The sequence below is a fragment of the Microcebus murinus genome, chromosome 20 (assembly GCF_040939455.1).
Source record: "Microcebus murinus isolate Inina chromosome 20, M.murinus_Inina_mat1.0, whole genome shotgun sequence".
NCBI classification, from domain to species: Eukaryota; Metazoa; Chordata; class Mammalia; order Primates; family Cheirogaleidae; genus Microcebus; species Microcebus murinus.
Genome location: NC_134123.1, coordinates 11,623,334 through 11,640,857, shown reverse-complemented (window position 1 = coordinate 11,640,857; position 17,524 = coordinate 11,623,334). Strand labels below are relative to the sequence as shown.

At 59.4% G+C, this 17,524-nt stretch overlaps 2 protein-coding genes across 7 annotated transcripts in view; both read left to right on the top strand.

Moving 5' to 3' along the window:
* CIAPIN1 (cytokine induced apoptosis inhibitor 1) overlaps nucleotides 1-17,524 on the top strand; it is a 328,736-nt gene that overhangs the window by 11,421 nt on the left and 299,791 nt on the right. The gene's annotated exons all lie outside the window — the stretch shown is intronic.
* The window catches only part of KIFC3 (kinesin family member C3), a 36,109-nt gene continuing 22,814 nt past the window's right edge, over nucleotides 4,230-17,524 (top strand). For 2 of the 6 annotated variants that reach the window (XM_020282465.2, XM_075995675.1), the window contains exons 1-4: nucleotides 4,230-4,347; nucleotides 8,202-8,418; nucleotides 11,198-11,340; nucleotides 15,624-15,762. In XM_020282465.2, the coding sequence (XP_020138054.2) occupies nucleotides 8,241-8,418; nucleotides 11,198-11,340; nucleotides 15,624-15,762 (460 nt within the window). In that variant the 5' untranslated portion in view covers nucleotides 4,230-4,347; nucleotides 8,202-8,240. Of the gene's footprint in view, nucleotides 4,348-7,033; nucleotides 8,419-8,467; nucleotides 8,526-11,197; nucleotides 11,341-15,623; nucleotides 15,763-17,524 lie in introns of those variants that run through there. The other 4 variants (XM_012743950.3, XM_075995676.1, XM_012743952.3 and 1 more) reach the window with 3 other exon arrangements.

Sequence of the window (17,524 nt, the reverse complement as noted above, 5' to 3'; positions counted from 1 at the left end):
GGGGGTGGAATTGATCTGGCTGGGCTTCTGGTCGGGCCATTCTTGCTAAATCTTTTTATTACCTTGTGCTTAAGTACATTATCTCCTCAGTGTTTGCATTCCTCTCATTTTTCAGACTACAGGAAATGATAAAGTAAAAAAAAAAAAAAAAAGAAAAAAAAGGCCTCTCTTTGCTTTCAACCTTGGAGTGCCAGGAGGGAGGGCATCTGTGAAATTCCTCCCTGGATCATAAAGAGGTTTTAGGTTGCCCTCACCTGACAGTTACGGCAGCTCTCTTGAGTCCAGTCTCCCCACGGTCTGGATATTTTAAAGCAATGTGGTTTCATTCTGGGGTGTGTGTGTGGGGGGGAGAGATTGCCTTGGTTCTTTGTAGGGACCTCTGAAAATGGGAGAGTTGCCCCCTCTTAGGAGCATAGCTTTCAGAAAGGAAGGGACACAGGCAGCAGGAAGGGGCTGGGGAAAACAGTGGGGACGGTGCCATTTGTTCAAATACTGATCGAGCTGAGCACACGGAGGTGACCAACGGTGGCCAAGACCACCCTCCAACCTAGCACTGAGGAGCTAGCAAGGGTGAGGCTCGTGCCGTCGCTGCTAACATGCTCAGGGGGTGAGTGATGTGCCCAAGTCCTGCAGCTGGTGAGGGACAAAGCTGGGACTCAAACTCCCGTTCGTGGGGCTGGGTGCCAAGCCTGGCCCTTCGCCTCCCTGGGTTCCCTGCAGTTCTTCCTGCAGTGTCGCCGGCGAATGATTGCAGGTGTGTTGGAAAGCGTGGGTTCCAAACAGCAGCTAATGCAACTCTTAATTCCAGAATGATGTTCTCTAACTTCAAGGAACTGACTGGAACCCAGAATCACGGGGGGACACACGCACTTTTCACAGTGGTGGTGTGCTCCTCACTGACCACATTGAACAGTTGCTAACCATCCTTCTCTTACTTGCTTTGGGTAGGAACTATCACTACCTGACATGGGAGGAAAGCAGTTTGGACAGGTTTCACGTTCCCTGTTCTTCCCCTCTGATCGCTACATGGTTTGTGGGTTTGTTGATGCACATGTCATGATTCCAGGCATGAGTTAGGGTCCACTGAGGCTTTCCCTGAGAGCGAGTCAGGAAAGGGCCCTGCCCTGAAAGAGCAGATGGTGTAGACAGGAAAGCCGTTACAATCCAGAGTGAGGAATGCCGCAGGGGGTGAGCTGAGCCCGCCTGCTGGTACCTGCAAGGGTCAAGGAGGGTGACCTCTAAATTTACAGGAGGGAGGAGCAGGCATTGGCCAGGTAAAGGTTAGTGGAGGCAGGTGGAGTGGAGCGGAGTGGAGGAGAAAGGCCTTCGGGGCAGGGAAGACAACATTTGCAAAGGTTTGGAGGAGATTGGATCTCAAGTTAAATGTTAAAACTGGAAAATCATGTAAATCTTATCTGTGCTTTAAGTTGAGTTGCTATGAGAATCAGATCAAACACAATCTGGCTTTTCCTTTCCCTCCTTTCCTTCCCTTTGGGGAGAAGAATTCTCAGGGGTGTTGGGTGCTTCTCTGATGGGTGCCTGAGAGGTAAGGGGTTTCAGGCCCTTTGAACTCGAAGATGACACTGCTGACCCCCCAAGGCCAAAGGCTGAACTTGAGTCCTCACACACAGGCTGGGGGCCTCAGTGCTGGCATGGCCAGGTTTCAGCAAATCCCCCACCTTCCCTGTGGCCAGGGGAGAGGTAGCGCCTCCATATAAAACCATCAGTGAAGTTTGTGGCATAGAAATGACCTTGGAGTCAGTATGTAGTTCCTGGTGACATTGTACATTCTTAAATTCCAACAATCATGGAACCATTAACTTTGACATTTCAAGTCAGAGTTTTGCTAGAATATCAAAAATGCCTCCTCCTGGCCGGGCGCGGTGGCTCACGCCTGTAATCCTAGCACTCTGGGAGGCCGAGGCGGGCAGATTGCTCGAGGTCAGGAGTTTGAAACCAGCCTGAGCAAGAGCGAGACCCAGTCTCTACTATAAATAGAAAGAAATTAATTGGCCAACTAATATATATAGAAAAAATTGGCCGGGCATGGTGGCGAATGCCTGCAGTCCCAGCTACTTGGGAGGCTGAGGCAGCAGGATCGCTTGAGCCCAGGAGTTTGAGGTTGCTGTGAGCTAGGCTGACGCCACGGCACTCACTCTAGCCTGGGCAACAAAGCGAGACTCTGTCTCAAAAAAAAAAAAAATGCCTCCTCCTTAACACCGTAATAGTTTTCTTTCCTTTATGGGGGCTTTGATCTTAATAAGCTCTTATACTTAGGTAGAGATGACAGCACTGTGTGTGTGTGTGTGTGTGTGTGTGTGTGTATGTGTGTGTATGCACACCTACTGGACTTGTAGCTCAGCTCTATCACACGCTAGGTCTGTGAAGGAACTTTCTGAGACTCAGTTTCCTCCCCTGATGTGATGGTGCCCACCTCACCTGAGGTTCAGGGCTGAGATTTTGTTTATAAAGAGCTTAGTGCAGTACTTGGCAGTGTTAGTTTTGAATAAATGGTATCTATTATGTGCACACAAAAAAAGACTGTATAAAAGCGTTGGCAGCATTTATCTCCAGGGGGTGGGATTATGGTTACAGTGGACATCTATTACTTTTATAATCAGGAAAAGAACAATAAATGTTATTATTTTAAAATCTAGCTTTGGCTTTGTCGGAAGGAACCTGCAGTTACTGCCAACGTACCGACTCCCAAGTGTAAGACAAGTCCCCTGGTTTTATAGCAGGACTTCAGGACAGGCGCGCTGCCCACCCCCACCCCTCCCATCAACTCACAGAGAATATAGCAAAGGGACATACGTGGTCAGAAATCTAGAGAAATTTCACCTTCACCCAACCTCGCAGTGCCCGACCACTGCTGTCTGGGGGGGCAGGGGCAGGGATTCAAAAACGGTGACTCTCAAAGTAAGGCTCTGTCTCTCATTGGGAGGGTTCTCCGGGTTCTTGGCTGGAAATCTGACTCTCCAGGGAACGAGTCCAGGAGAGTGACATTTACCCTCTATTGGGCCTTCGCTCAGGAATCTCAGTTAGAAAATAAACATGCAGGAGTCCACTTCCAGCTGGGGGGCTGTGACTGTCCTGGTCTGACATCCAGGACAATCTGAGGCCCAGGCCCTTGGCTCTGTCCCTGGTCAAGACTGTTGACTGCCAGCCCAGTGCCCGGGGAGCTGCAGGGACAGCCCACCTGGACTTCCGGACCCTGCTCCAGTCCTCTCTCTGCTCCTCCCCCTGGGCCATGCCCAGCCAAGCAGGAAGGGGCAGAGACCCCACTCCACTCCGGTCATCTTTGGAACCCCCAGGCTGCACTGGGCTGGGTTCTGAGCTGCTTGCTTTCTCCTCTTTGGCACTGTGTGTGTGTGTGTGTGTGTGTGTGTTGCAGTGGGTGGGGGGTTGGTTGGATATTGCTGCTGGCTCTGGAATAAAATGCCGCCTCTGTTAGGGAGACAAAGAACACAGTGGCTCCTCCGGTCAGCTGTCTCTCCTGCCCGCCAGCCCCTGGCCTCCCCCAGCTGCCGCTGAGGCTCTGGGCGCCTTGTGCGGTGGTGGCCTTTGGGGCTAGGCTGGGAGCTGCGGCACTACAGGAGTGTTCACCGGAGCGTGAAAGAGCATTTTACCTTAAAAGACCCCAAGCAGCTTCTCTGCCCTGGAGATGTTCGTTTGCAGGGGTGGACTCTGGCGGGGGCAGAGGGGCTGTGGCTGGGGAAGCAGCCTGACTTACCGTTGGCACCAGGGCCGGCGAGAGCATGCATGAGCCCCAGCGCGCGTGGGGACACGGGAAGGCGTGTGCATGCCCCATGTCGTGTGTAACAGCAGGTGCGCGAGTGTGCTGGGATGGGGAGAAAATTCGCAGGGTACGGTAGAGCCCGGGCGAGATGTGTACGTGTGTCGCTGCAGCACGTGAAAGTTTTGCACCGCGGTTTGAGGTGGTGCAGGTGTGCGTGGCCCACCTGGCGTGGGGCTGTGTGCGCCACCGCGTGCGCGAGCCAGGTGCGGGCGTGGAGTGGCGTGAGAGCCGGCGCGGGAACGCACGAGCACGTGCGTCGGTGCGTGTGCACCGGCGTGTGCGGGGCGCGGGGAGGCCCCGCGTGTGAGCGTGAGCGTGCGGGGGCTCGTGCCCTGGCCGGCGCGTGCGTGTGGAAGCTGGCACGCACGCCGCCCCCCGCCGGGGTCGGAGCCGGTTGCCATGGGAACGCGGCGCGGCCCGAGTTAATCATTTCCTGTGGAAAGTGTGCGGGAGGGCGGAGCGGCGGAGAGAGGCGGCGGCGTGGAGCTGCCTCCCCGGCGGGCGGGCGGGCGCTGCGGCGACGCCGGGATCCTGCCGCCGCCAGGCCGGTGAGTCCCAGTCGGGCGGGCTGGGGGCGGCTGGGCGCTCGGGCTCCGCCCGGCCCGCTCGGGGCGCCGCGTCGGGCGGCCCTGCCCGCGGGACGCGTCTGCCCGGGCCGCGGGGCGCGGGGAGGGCCGGCCGAGACCCAGCCCCGGGGTACCCGGCGGCGCGGTCACCCGAGAGCTAGGCAGGGGCGGCGGGTCCTCTGGGGTCGGAGCAGCCTCGGACCGGTTTGGGAACCCAGAGCCTACCCCGCAGTGTCAGCGCCGCCCCTCTCCTTGCAGGGGCTCCCCCGCCCGCAGGGCTCCCCTGAAGGCTGCTGTTTCGGTTCCTTCCACCGCGTCCCTTGGGCAATGCGCCTTACCCTTGGCAGGGCGGGGGCGGCCGGGCCAGCCCCGAGGTTAGGAGGGAGGGCCGTGGCCGGTGAGGAATTGGGCCATTGACAGCCGTGGCTGGGGGTCTCAGCAGGGAGGGGAACCCAGAAGCCACCCCCTTGGAGCCGGCACTGCCAGTCACAGCAGAACTCTGCCTGGCGCAGGGAAGGGCCTGGTCCTGGGAGATTTTAAAGAGGGAGCTGTATTTAAATTTGCAAGTACCGTTTGCCACTCCACCCCCCAACACATCTGTCTCGAGGTTGGGGGTGGTGGCCACCCCTGGCCTTTCACCTTCCCCGGCTTTCCCTCTGCCTGATCGTGCCCCCATGCCCTTGATAGAGTAGCCGTCTCCTTGGTCAGGGAAAGTCATTTGCCAGGAATGCAGCCTCAGAATGGGGCCCTGTGTTTGCAGTGGCTGAACTTCAGGGGCACAGGGTGGGGAGTTCTGCTGTTCATATGGCACCAGGGAGCGGAGAATTTGAAATCTGGTTTGCTCTGGAAAGCCCAGGATGTGTGACTATGTGCAAGGGAGATCCCAGCCCCTGTCCAACCTCCCCCACCTTCTGCCTGCTCTCCCAGGGGGACCAAGCCCTCCCCAGCAGGGATCTCTGGGCAGCTGTCAAGTCTGTGCCCCAAGCTTTGCAATGTCCCTGGTCTAGGACAGGTGGGAGGACTGCAGCTCTGGCCCCCTGGCCTAAATCTGGAGAGACAGCTAGATGCCCTCTCTTCCTCCAGCCCCTCTGCCTTCACCCACCACTGGAGTGAAGTCACTGAAAAGTAAAATACTCCAGCTCTTTGTATGTGCCAGTATTCTGAACACTTCATACGACGTGCGTCGTCTAATCTTTTCACTAGTCCTATATGGTGCAGTTCTCCCCATTTCATAGATGGAAACAATGAGGCACAGTAATTCTCCCAAGGTCACGCATCTAGTCAGTAGTAGAGCCAGGTTCTGAACCAGCAGGCTTCTGAACCCGTCCTCTGCCCTATCCCGTGAATCCTAGGTTGGTAGAGGCCCTAGGACATTAGGTTGGGCATCAAATGCCCATGCAAATGAGGAGCAAGAGAGTGCTGCTTTCTTGGCTCAGAACCCCTGGCTTATTTGAGATTCGCTGATGCTTTTGACCTCACACCCCTCCGGCTGCTAAATTCAGCTGCTTTTTCCTCTTTGGGATCTAGCACACACCCTTCCTCTTTCTTCCTGACATCTTCCTGGCTGCCTCCCCGACTTCCCTTCCAGAGAGTCACAGAAATGTTATCTCCTCCTGTCCCTGTCCCTTAGACTTAGGGGACCTCCCTGAAAGTCTTCTCCCTCCACCGTGCAGTCCGCTCTCAGTGCCCCGCACTGTCTCACCTTCCCCGCAGCTGGGCCTGTCTCTCCTCTGCCTTGCCCATTGGGCAGCTGCTCTGCGGGGTTGGTCGTGTGCCCGGCGCCATGCAGGACAACCTGGGGGAGAGGACGGACGCTTGACTTCTTCCGTGCCACACTGCTCCATCGGAGCCAGCCCACGTATTTGGATTAGCCTCTGCCCTGTCCTTTGGCCCACATTCCTGCTCCCTTTCCAGTAGTACAGCTGCACCCAGGACCCCCCCTCCTAGTTGTCCTTTCAGTCAAGGAAGGAAGGGACTGCGACTCGCTGGCCAGGGGCCCGGCGGCACTTCCAGGGCTGGGCTCTGCAAACGTCACATGGCAGGTCCTCAGGCCCCTGCTCTGGACTCTCAGTGCTCGGTCATTCCTGCCCCTCGGTCCCCCCAACATGCGCAGTCCTCCCCGTCCTAACACCCCTGTCGTGTCCCGGCCAAACTTCCCCGAATAGAAGGAAGTGGCCGCGTCCTCCAGCTCCTGCTCCATTCCTTGAGCCCCCCAAGTCTGCCCACCACCCTCCTCCCTCTGAGAGCCCCAGGGCTTTCTGCCTGTCTCGGCTTCTTCCCGCCGTCTGTGCCTCTGTGGCTTGGCTCGCTGGGAACTGACCGTGCTCTCCTTCCCACGTGCTCTCCGGCCACTCCTGAGGACCCTGCGTGTGCCCGGCACGCCTGCCACCTCTGACCTTCCTTCTCCAGCTTCCCACCCCCAGAGCGAGCTCTGACCCTCCTAGCTGTCCCTCCTCTTGCTCAGCCTTTGGCGACTGACTCCCACCTGTGGCATCGGTGGCCCTATTTACCTCTGAGTCTTGGTGTCCAGCCCTGACCTCTCTTCTGGGCGTCAGTCCCAGCTTGTGTGTGTGTGTGTGTGTGTGTGTGTGTGTGTGTGTGTGTGTGTTTCAGGATGTTCACCCAACAGGCCATCTCGGAACTCTGGGTCTGGGCACACCTCCGGGCCGGCTGCGCGGGGCTGCCACGACCAACGTGCCTGCGCTCTGCCCTGTCTGCTGCCTGGCAGGAAGTGGTCGCTGCAGTGAGGAACGGGATAGGGTCCGCAGCCCAGGTGGCTCCACTAGGAAGTTCCTTGGGTGTCCCCAACTCAGTCAAAACCAAAAGCAAGCCCCATGTTGCCTCTCCAAGCTGGTTTCTCGTTTTCTGCAGATGGCGTCACTGCCTGAGTCTGGGACAGTACCTCAATCACCTTAAGTGCTCTCAAGGCTGCTTTGCACGTAGTAGGTGCTCAGTAAACCCTTATGCAGTGGATGCTTGGACTCTGTTGTGTTCATTTGTTCAGTTCATGAGGGACCCGTGGGGCTTTCTGTCCTCAACCAGTGCCCCCCATTCCCCATGCCACCTGGCACCTGGCACGTACCTCCCGCCTCCCGGAATCCTGTTCAGATTGTGAGGGTGTTTTGAAGCCTTTATCTCCCTTCTGACCGGGAGCTGTGAGGCCACATCCCTGCTGATCAAAGAGGTCCCCTGACAGGTGCCTGGCATATAGTAGGTATTTGTATGTAATTATTAAGTGAAGGCTGGGCGAATCTTTGTACCTGAACACCTAGCACGGTGCCTGGCGCTTCCTGGGCACAGAGTGAAGGCCAGTGGAGTGTGTGAATGGGCTGACTTTAAGAGGACGTTGCTGTGTCCCGCCCTCAGGGAAATGTTAGTATTCAGGGCCTCAGCTGCTTGGCGGGCAGGGCTGGGGTAGAGGAGCCTGAAGCCCAAGGGTTAAGCACGTGGTTAGGTGCAGTTAGAAAAATAAGGTGTCTTGAAGAAAAAGGATCAGACTTACCGGGATGCTGCCGACTCCTCCATGTGGGGCTGTGACCCAGGCGTGTCTTCATGCTGCCAGGCTCAGGGAGGGGAGGCTCAGGGAGGAGAGGCTCAGGTGTGGGGTCTCCACAGGGCGCCGCAGACACACCTGCCATGCTCCCGGCCCACTTCCGGGCCTCCCTGTTTGGTTACAGACTCCATCAAGTGGGTGCAGGCCCCATCTCATCCTGTGCCCCCGGGGTCCCTGGGGGCCACCGCAGCTGGCTCTGCAGCCTTGGGGGCCGGGTGTCCTTCCAGGCGGCCGGCTCTGCCAGGCGCGTCCTCAAGCTGGTCTCCCCTTGTTCTCTCCGCAGGCTGCCCAGCGCCCCGAGGAGGCCGCTGAGCCCCGGGCCATGGTCCCCTCTCGCAGGACGTGGAACCTGGGAGCCACGCCCTCGCTGCGGGGCCTGTGGAGAGTGGGCCGGGCCGCGGAGCCCGCGCCGGCCATGGCTCGCCCCGCCCCAGCCGCAGCCGCAGCCGGCCCCGCCGCCCGCCCTTTCCCACACACCGGCCCGGGGAGGTTGAGAACTGGTGAGTCCGCATTTTTAAAATGCCTCTTTATTTCCCTTCCTTCCTCCAGATACCAGAGATGAGACTGAGGTTTCTCACCGGTTCCTAAACCCAGTCAGAGCTGTCAGGTAATTACAGGGTAACCGGCAGCCCAGAGCCGGCAGGCGTGGAGTGGGGCGTCAGTCCCGCCGGGCGCTGTCCCCGAGCCCGTCTGCAGGGAGGCCTCTCGGAGCCGGTTACGCTTTACCGCGGGGGAGATCAGGGGGCCGGCTGCGCTGCCCCGGCCCGCCGGCCGCTCGGAGCCCTGCCGCTGCGGTCCCTGGCCGGGTGCGTGGGCTCCCCGTCTCTGCCCGGGGCTGGTAAACAAGGTAGGTGAGGTGGCTGCCGGCGCCCGTGCCTGCTGACACCCGATCCGCCTGGGCTGGCCCCTGGACGGCGGGGAGCCGCCGAGGTTGCTGAGAGCGTGGCTGGCGGGCTCGGGGGCCACGTGCTCGGCCGGAGGTGCTTCTGTAGAGCCCCGACGGCAGGCGGGCTGTGACGGGGTCTCAGAGTCTGGGGCCCCTCTGTCCCCAGGGAGCTGTCAGTGCCAGCTTGCCTTTCTGGGTCATGTCCCCCGGTGCCGGGAACTCAAGAAGTGAGAGGCTGCTCTGGTCCTGGCGGGGGCTGGACTGCTGGGGAGCTGCCACCGCCCTTTCTGAGCTCGGCGTGGGCAGGTCGCCCTGGTGGGGGGAGCGGGCTCTCCAGGCACGGTGCCTTCAGAAGTTTGCTCTCCGTCACTCCTGACCTACGGGGAAAGGGGCTGAGACTGCCAGCCTGTCAGAGCTAGCGGAGTCCCTCTGGGCCATCAGCTCCAAGGCCCTTGATGTACAGAAGGGGAAACGGAGGCCCAGAGTGGGCACACAGCAAACGCCTGGTTGTTTCCTGTCTCCCACCACGCTTGTGCTGTCTGGGGCAGCCAGGGTGATGCCTTCTGTGGTTGCCTGGGGCTGGTTACACCCGGGCAGCACAGCCTGGTTGAGCACGGCCCTGGGAGTCCCTGGGAAAGCTTGGGCTTTGGGGTCAGGTAGACCCAGTTGTCTGAAAGGGGCAGAGAGTGGTCTGCACCCCATGGGGTTGTCCTAAGGATTACAGATGTAACGTGAGCATTGCTTTTCCAGTAAGACAATATTTTCCCTTGGCAAGTGAAGCAAAAAGCCACAGAAAAATATAAAAAAGAAAATAATCACCTGAGCTAGTCACTGAATATTTTGTATAGTTGCTTCCAGTCCTCTGTCTGTGTGTATGCATATAGGTCTATTAAATGAGGTTTTTCTTTTTTTGAGAGAGGGTTGCACTGTGTCACCCGGGCTAGAGAGGAGTGGAGTCATCATAGCTCACAGCAACCTCAAATCCTGGGCTCAGGCGATCCTTTCTGCCTGAGCCTCCCGGGTAGCTGGGACCAGAGGTGTGCGCCACCACACTTGGCTGATTTTTGTATTTTTTGTAGAGATGGGGTCTCACTCTTGCTCAGGCTGATCTGGAACTCCTAGCTCCAATTAAACCTCCAGCGTTGGCCTCCCAAAGTGCTAGGATTACAGGCGTGAGCCACCATGCCCAGCCTATTAAATGAGTATTATAAAGATTACAAGAGCATACAGACTTTTATCCACCTAAGGTAGAGGTCAAATGGAATCCTGTGTGTGAGACACAAGGATATTGCCTGCCCCTGAGTAGGGTCTCAGCAGACTCAGCTGCCCCTGGGCCCCTCTGAAGACACCCCTCTGGACCCCCTTATTGCCACCTATAGGGGTACGCTGGCAGAGGGTTGGTTAGCATGTGGGTTAGCTCCATGTGACCCTGGGCACGTTGTTCACGCTTCTGGGCTTCCGGGTCTTTGCCTGTTCGGACGCACCGAGGGAGAGCTGGGGACCTGCCTTCCGCCCCTCTCTCCCTGGGTGGTCGTGAGGAGCTGATTGCAAGCGTGGTCCTAATGGCCTGTACTGTGGGCTTTTTATATGTCTCATGTCATTTCATCCTCACCACAGGGCTGTAAGGTTGGTTCGTTATCCCCATTTTACTGACAAGTAAACTGAGGATCAAGAAGAGCTGTAAGGCCCAGAAAGCACTTGGCCCAGTGGCTGGCGCTCAGGATATTGATTCGTCCCAGCCTAGTGCCTCTGCAGTTTGACCCTGTGGGCCTCTGTCCCCCAGGTGGCCCTGCAGGCTGCGGCAGGGGGTGGGCGTGGAGGGGACATCCATGCCAGGGTCCGCCCTCTCCCCCACCGGCGAGGGAGGCGGTATATCAGAGGCATGAGGGGATGCGCTTTAGCTGGGTTCCATTGTGCCTTCGGAGACGGCAGAGACGGGCCACCCTGCACGGGTTCGGTCTTAAGGAAGGCAGGGGAGAAACTGCCACCTAGAGGCAGCCAGGGTAATGAAGCCGCAGCCCCGGTGCGCCTCCTGGAAGAGTTGTGCGGGCCAGTTGGCGTGGGCTTCCTTCTGCTGCTCTGTCAAGCCAGTGCCAGCCCCAAAAGCCACCATGGGGGGAGGGGAGCCCCTGGTGGGGTCCTGGACTCCTTCTGGAAAAGAATCTTGGGGTGGCTTTTGGTAAGGAAGGAGTGTAGCCCCTGCCATGTGCCAGGCCTTTCCCCGCAAGCGTAGGGGGGAGGTGTATGAGGGCGCGTGAGTCCCCCCCGGTCGTGCCCGGGCAGCCGGGAGTGTGTGCAGGCCGAGCCCAGCCTCAGCCCCGGCCGGTGGTCCTCGGCCGGCTGTCTTCAGCCAGCACTGTGCGAGTCTTACCTATTGCTCTGTTCCGGTACAGCGCGAGGAAAAGACACCCCAGTCTGCGGTGACGAGGAATCCAGTGCCCGGAGTGCAGTTCGCCCAGCCCTGGCTCAGTGCCGAGCCCTTAGCGTGGACTGGACTGGCCCCGGGAGCCCTCACGGGCTCTACCTGACCGTGCAGGTAAGCGCTGTGCCTTGGTCCCCTGAGCGGCGGCAGCCAGGTCCCTGCCAGCCTCCTGGGGGAAGGAAGTGCCGAGGGAGAGCTGGGGACCCACCTTGCTCCTCCGTGCCCAGCCCCTCTCAGCCACCGTGAGCCCTTGTGCATGGAGCAGTTTGCTTTATTAAGTTATCTCGGGGAAGATCTCGCAGGAGGTGACAGCAGCTTTGCAGCCACGCCCTGGCTGGGGCGTGAAATGGGAAGCTGGGGCCTTGGCGGGGAGGAGCGGAGCCCAGAGAAAACAGTCAGGTTTGGGTAGCTGTTCATGCCCCCTCAGGCTCCTGAGTCTGGGGGACAACGCTTGTCTTTCCTTGTCGGAAGTGAGAATCCACAGCTACACAGGGGGCTTCACCGAAACTCGGGCTCCTCTCCCTTGTAGTTGTCACCAAGGGACCTCCAAAAGGCAAACTTACATACATATGCATATTCGGCTGTAGAGCTGATATGCGATGATAACAGTAATAATAGCTACTGTTTACTGAGCACTGACTCTGTGCCAGGTGTCCTATATCTCGTATCAGTCCTTATATTCCTCGTGACAGTCTCAGGACGTGGTTACTGTTTTATCTGAGCTTTGTGGATGTGGACACGGAGGCTCAGAGAGGTTAAGTTACTTGCTGCCAGTCACACAGTGAGCTGGGAGCTGAACCACTACACACAACTAGCCTTGTAACATGGTGTAGCAGGCGTCCTCAAACTATGGTCCTCGGGCCACATGCGGCCCGCTGAGGACATTTATCTGGCCTGCTGGGTGTTTTTGCCGCTGCTGCCTGTCCTGCTTAGCAGCCGACTGGACCCAGGCCCACAGTGCGCATGTGTGGAATGTGCGTCGCACTCTCCAGCGGCCCTCCAATGGCCTGAGGGACAGTGAACTGGCCCCCTGTTTAAAAAGTTTGAGGACCCCTGTTATAAAGAATTCCCACAGGGCGGAGATATAGTACCTGGAAACTCAGTGCCTCCTGTCGTCCTGTATCTTTGAGAAATCCCCTTTTTTTTTTTTTGAGACAGAGTCGTGCTTTGTTGCCCAGGCTAGAGTGAGTGTCGTGGCGTCAGCCTAGCTCACAGCAACCTCAAACTCCTGGGCTCAAGCAATCCTCCTGCCTCAGCCTCCTGAGTAGCTGGGACTACAGGCATACGCCACCATGCCCGGCTAAATTTTTCTATATATATTAATTGGCCAATTAATTTCTTTCTATTTATAGTAGAGACGGGGTCTCGCTCTTGCTCAGGCTGGTTTCGAACTCCTGACCTTGAGCAATCCGCCCGCCTCGGCCTCCCAGAGTGCTAGGATTACAGGCGTGAGCCGCCGCGCCCAGCCGAGAAATCCCCTCTTAAGTGTTTGGTTTTTATCCATTTATTTTTCCTGTATAGTCACTTAGTTATATTTAGATGATTTTTTCCACGTTACTCTGCAACTAATTCTTTCTGTCAACAGTAAGTCTTGGTGATCTCTTGCTCGTCGACATGTAGAGAACTACCTCATTCTTTTAAACTGCTGCGTACTGTTCTACAGGTTTACCACGAGTTACCATCTAACCCGTCCTCCGTACCGTTTCTGATTGCCGTGAGCTCCGTAGACAGTATCTGTGTGTTCGTGGCGTTGAGTATTTTCAGGGCAGTGTGGGCTCTGCCCGTTTTTAATGAGCACGCTTGCTCAGCAGGTGTTTATGAGACCGACGTGCTGCCCACTGGCCAAGAGGGCCCCCGAGCAGGTATTTGTGGGGTGCCCACTGTGTGCCAGGGCAGGGACACAGTGAAGAAGGGAAAGAGCCGTGAGTCTGGCAGAGGCACCAGAGCATACCCAAGTGGTGGCAAATGTGTGAACAGAAACCTGGCACGGGCCAACACACGCAGTGGCAGAGCATGAAGGACCAGAGTTGTCCGGGTGTGTTGCCAAGGCCTCCCCGAGAAACTTGTGCGTGCAGGGCCCGCCGTCCCCCAGTGTTCCCCTGATGTGCGCACACCCATTCCGCCCTTTCTGGAAGCCCCACTTGCACAGGGCATAGGTGTCCTCCCCAGCGCAGACTTAAGTCCTAGCCCAGTGGCGTGTCGCCCCAACCCCTAATCTGAACACGGGCTCGGTGGTTGGTGTTGCTTCGGGGACAGTCTTGTGTTTGGAGGTGTTTCTCGGCCCGTCTCCTGTGGTTGGTTGGTTCATCTGAAAACTGCACCACATGGTCCCCCTCTTATCTGGCAGGCTGTGGGAAAGGCAAGTCTGGTGAGAGAACAGTTAAAGAAACCAGGGAACCTGGTCTTTGCTCCAACTTGAGCCATTGGTAGTTAAATTGGGACGTGGCGGTCAGAAACCCCAAGCTGGGTGGCGGCTCTGCTCTTGAGTTTTGATTACAGGGTGCTGGGTTGTGGCTGCGGCCGAGTCCCGGGGTCAGCGGATCTGCTGAGGATCTCTGGGAAGGTGCCACCAGCGAGCGGCTTCCGTGTTCACGCCCTGTCGGGCCCCCGTAAAGCTCTTTCGTGTTTCTGGGTGCTCCTGGCACGTGGATGTGGGGCCAGAGTGGGTCCCAAGCACAGCGAGGTGACCCAGCAGGCTGGGTGACTCCCCGCCCCAGCCTGGGTCCAGTGGTTAAGACCCGAGACGCCCCCACGGAGGTGCTGCAGAAATTCCCAGCCCCCTGGGGGCCGTCTGCCCCTCCCCTGGCTCGGCCAGCAGGCCAGAAATAGGGTGACCTTCGCCCTGGTCGGCAGATGGGAACTCCCAGCTGCTGCCCTGCCGAGCCTGGTGTGGCAGTTGGCTAGAGGGAGGGGACGAAATAAAGTTGGCGGGAATTTTTCTAAGTCCGGGGGTGGGGGTGGGGGTGGGGGGGAACGCCACCCTCCCTTCCCCAGTGGCGCGTGGGGTCCAGAGGGACGGGTGGGTGGCGAGCTGCCGAGCCTGCCGATGTCGATTTTCTCATCTTTGCAATTCTACTTATTGGCTTTTTGATTATCAAAGTAAAGAAAACGTGAAGCTTGCCGGAATAACACAATGATACCGGCATGCCGTGTCTCGGGCTCTTGCTAGGGACGTGCCAGACGCCTTCCGAGCCCTTCGCTGACGTCCTCTCAGTTACTGTTCACAGTCTCGCTGAGACGGGGCGGTCCTGGCTTCCGTTTTAGGAATGAGGGAAGCGCAGCCCAGGGGAGGCAAGTAACTTGCCCAGAGTCGCACAGCTTCCGCATGGCGGAGCCGGGCCTCACACCTGGGCCTCGAGCCTCTAGACTGAACATCGTTTAAAAGCTAACGTTTGTCTTTTTGCTTTGAGTTTAGAGGGCACGAAGACACCCAGAAATCGTCTGCGTCTCTCTTCCCAGATAACATCTCTGCTGACATTAAAAAAATCCAAAACACCACTGATGTTCATTAGGCTAAAAATTCAAGCGACGAAAAGTTTCAGAATGAAATACTAGGCCACCTCCTTTCCCCTGTTCCCCCATTCTGTCTGTCGTGAAGCTTCTTTTTATTTGCAGAAAGTTTAAAGGACGCTTGTTTGTACTCTCAGCCACTGCGCCGTCGCCCCCTCCTCCCGAAGCCGCGCTCTGCGTGTGTCTCTAGGTCGTTTCCACGTTCCCTGTGGCTCTGCCACTTGCCCCGGGCCTCTTCCTGTGCGAGCTGCGGGTGGCTTCCTCTGGTCTCTCCCCGCGCCCCTGCACTGGCCTGCTCCGTGCCAGCCCCCTTTGCCTGGGCTCCTCGCCGGCCGGGGGACAGGCTCCCAGGGTCCCTGGGTAGCCACGCGGGGCAGGGGAATGAAGGAGGCAGGGCCGGGGCCTCCCCCTGCTTGGGTGGACTTGTGTGCAGCCTCTGTGGCCGTCCCCATCTGGAGGTGGGGGCTGTGACGGGGTGTGCGGCCGCTGACGTCCCGGGGGAGTCGGCCCGAGGTCGATGTGCGTGGAGGGGCTGGACGGTTGCCTGGCAGCGGTGGGCTTGCAGGTCCGGATTGAGCAGGCTGCTGTGACTCCCGCCTTGGAGCCCGCTGGGGTGGCCCGAGCTTCCCCTAAGGACTGCAGGCGCCCGAGAGAGCCGCCTTGGCTGGGGCAGGGGGCAGGGGAAGCCACCCCTGCCGTCTTGCTGTGAGATCTGGGCACGCTTTCTTCCGGACCCCAGGCCCTATCGTCCCCACCCACATGGCGACGGGCTGGACCTGCCGGGCCCCGGGGTCCCCCCTGGCTCCCCGAGTGCGCCGCCCTCAGACTCGGGGGGTCCCTCCCCAGTGCAGACCCTTCACTCGAGGATTCTGGTTGTGTCTTGGCAGCAGGCCCTTCGGGACAAGGGGTGCAGGAGCCACAGTCGGGGGACAAAAGAAGAGAAGCTCCCAAAGAGGCAGGCGCCAGCCCCCAGGCGGGCCCGGGAGGCCCCGGAAGCTGGCGGCGCCATGAATGTAGAGAAAACAGGTAAAGGCGGCCGCCCGCTGACCCGGGACACCCTGGCGAGGCTGGCACAGGGGGGACTCCTGTGGCGTCTGAGCCGTCCCCAGACCCCGTCCTGCCCAGCCGGACTCTGCTGCTGGGCACGGTGCCGGGAGACCCCAGCCTGCCCCCCCCCCCGGCCCCGGGGGCAGCGGTGTGTGTGACCTCCCTCTCCCGTGCCACCCTCCGCCCGGAGCCGCGGAGGCCCCACCCAGTGATAGTGATAAGCAGCCTTGGCCAGTGCGGCCGGCCGGGTTGAATTTCCCCGCTTTTTGTCTCTCCCAGCGCCCGTCAAAAGCAGGTGCGGGCGGCAGCCTCGCAGACGCCACCGCCTGCCCAGCAGCCCGGCGTCCCCTCCTGGCCTGGGCCGGTGGGGTCTGGAGGCTCCCGGGACAGGGCTTCGATTCTCCGGCCTGGAGCTGAGAACGAGGAGCCAGTGGTTCCGCTCTCTGGCCAGGCCTGCGTGCCGTCCAGGGGCCCGCTGCTTCCGGAAGGCTCTGTAGGCTCCCCGAGTGTGACGCGTAGTCTCCCGGCTCCATGCCGGCGTCCCCAGTGGCAACCGGGCACACGTATCCTCAGGGAGCCCACGGGGAAGGCCGAGAGTGCAGAGGAGGAAGGAGCTGGTGTTTCTGTTCTTTCCTCTGTCGCCAAGAGGTTGATTCGTATGGCTGAACTGCCAGGCGGTGGAAGGAGCCGTCGTGTTCTCTGCGCTCGCCCGTGTGGGACATGCCAGTCCGGCAGCAGGTGTCGCGACCTGGCTGAGGGCTGGGCAGAGAGGCCTGGGGAAGGGGTGTCGTCCAGAGGATTGGGGGGCCTCCCTCCCTGGGCAGCAGAGGCCCCGAGAGGAGACATCCGGTTCTAACTAGGGGTGAGGACTGACCCCATCGGCAAGGCCAGCCTCGGCCTGCCGCCACCTCAGCACGAGGGCCTGTTCTGTCCCTTGCACCAAGTGCCCCTTTGGTCTCGCCTCGCCCTCCTGCCTTCCCCTGCCTTGGACTGCCCCCCTCACCCCACCCCCCGCCCCCAGCTTCTCGAAGATCTTTTCTGTCCCCATGAGCACCCTCTGGGCCCTGTCAGCTGCCCTGCACCTGCACACGGCGGAGCTGGGGTCAGGCCAGCCCCACTAGGGTGGCCTCCTGGGACACGAGCAGTGTCCCAGGCAAGCAGGCTCTCCCTCCGATGGCTCAGTTCAGCCCCGTGGCCTGTGGTGTAACGTTCGCCCACACCGGGCATCCCCGCGGTTCTGGGTTCCCCCGGGCAGAGCCTGTCGTCCCCATTTCACGTGGGCAGACCCTGCAGCGCCCTCCCACACGGATCTCGGGTGCCAGGGCCAGCTCTCCGCCAGAGGCCAGCGTGTTCCCTGCCACCCCACAGCAGTCTGCAAAGGGCTGAGGGCCACGCCGGTCACATGCCGCTCACAGCAGCCCCGTGTGCAGGCCTGGAAGCATCCGTCTGACCCGGCGCTCTCTAGAACAGATCGCAGGAGCTCGGCCAGCTCTGTGTGACGTGCGTGCTGTGTCACGTGCAGCCACACAGCCAGGGCCACCATCCAACAGGGGACTGCCCTGCCACAGCTCCCTGGAGGGTCTCCTGTCCTTAGAGTGCAGCCCGGCTGTGCCCACCTACCCCTCCTGCTCCCACGCAGCCTGCAGGGCCCCCCCAGCCGGCCCCCCGTCCAACCTAGTCCACTTGGCGTCCCTGCAGAGCAGCGGACACACCCCCAGTCGGGGCTGCCAAGGGTGTGTGT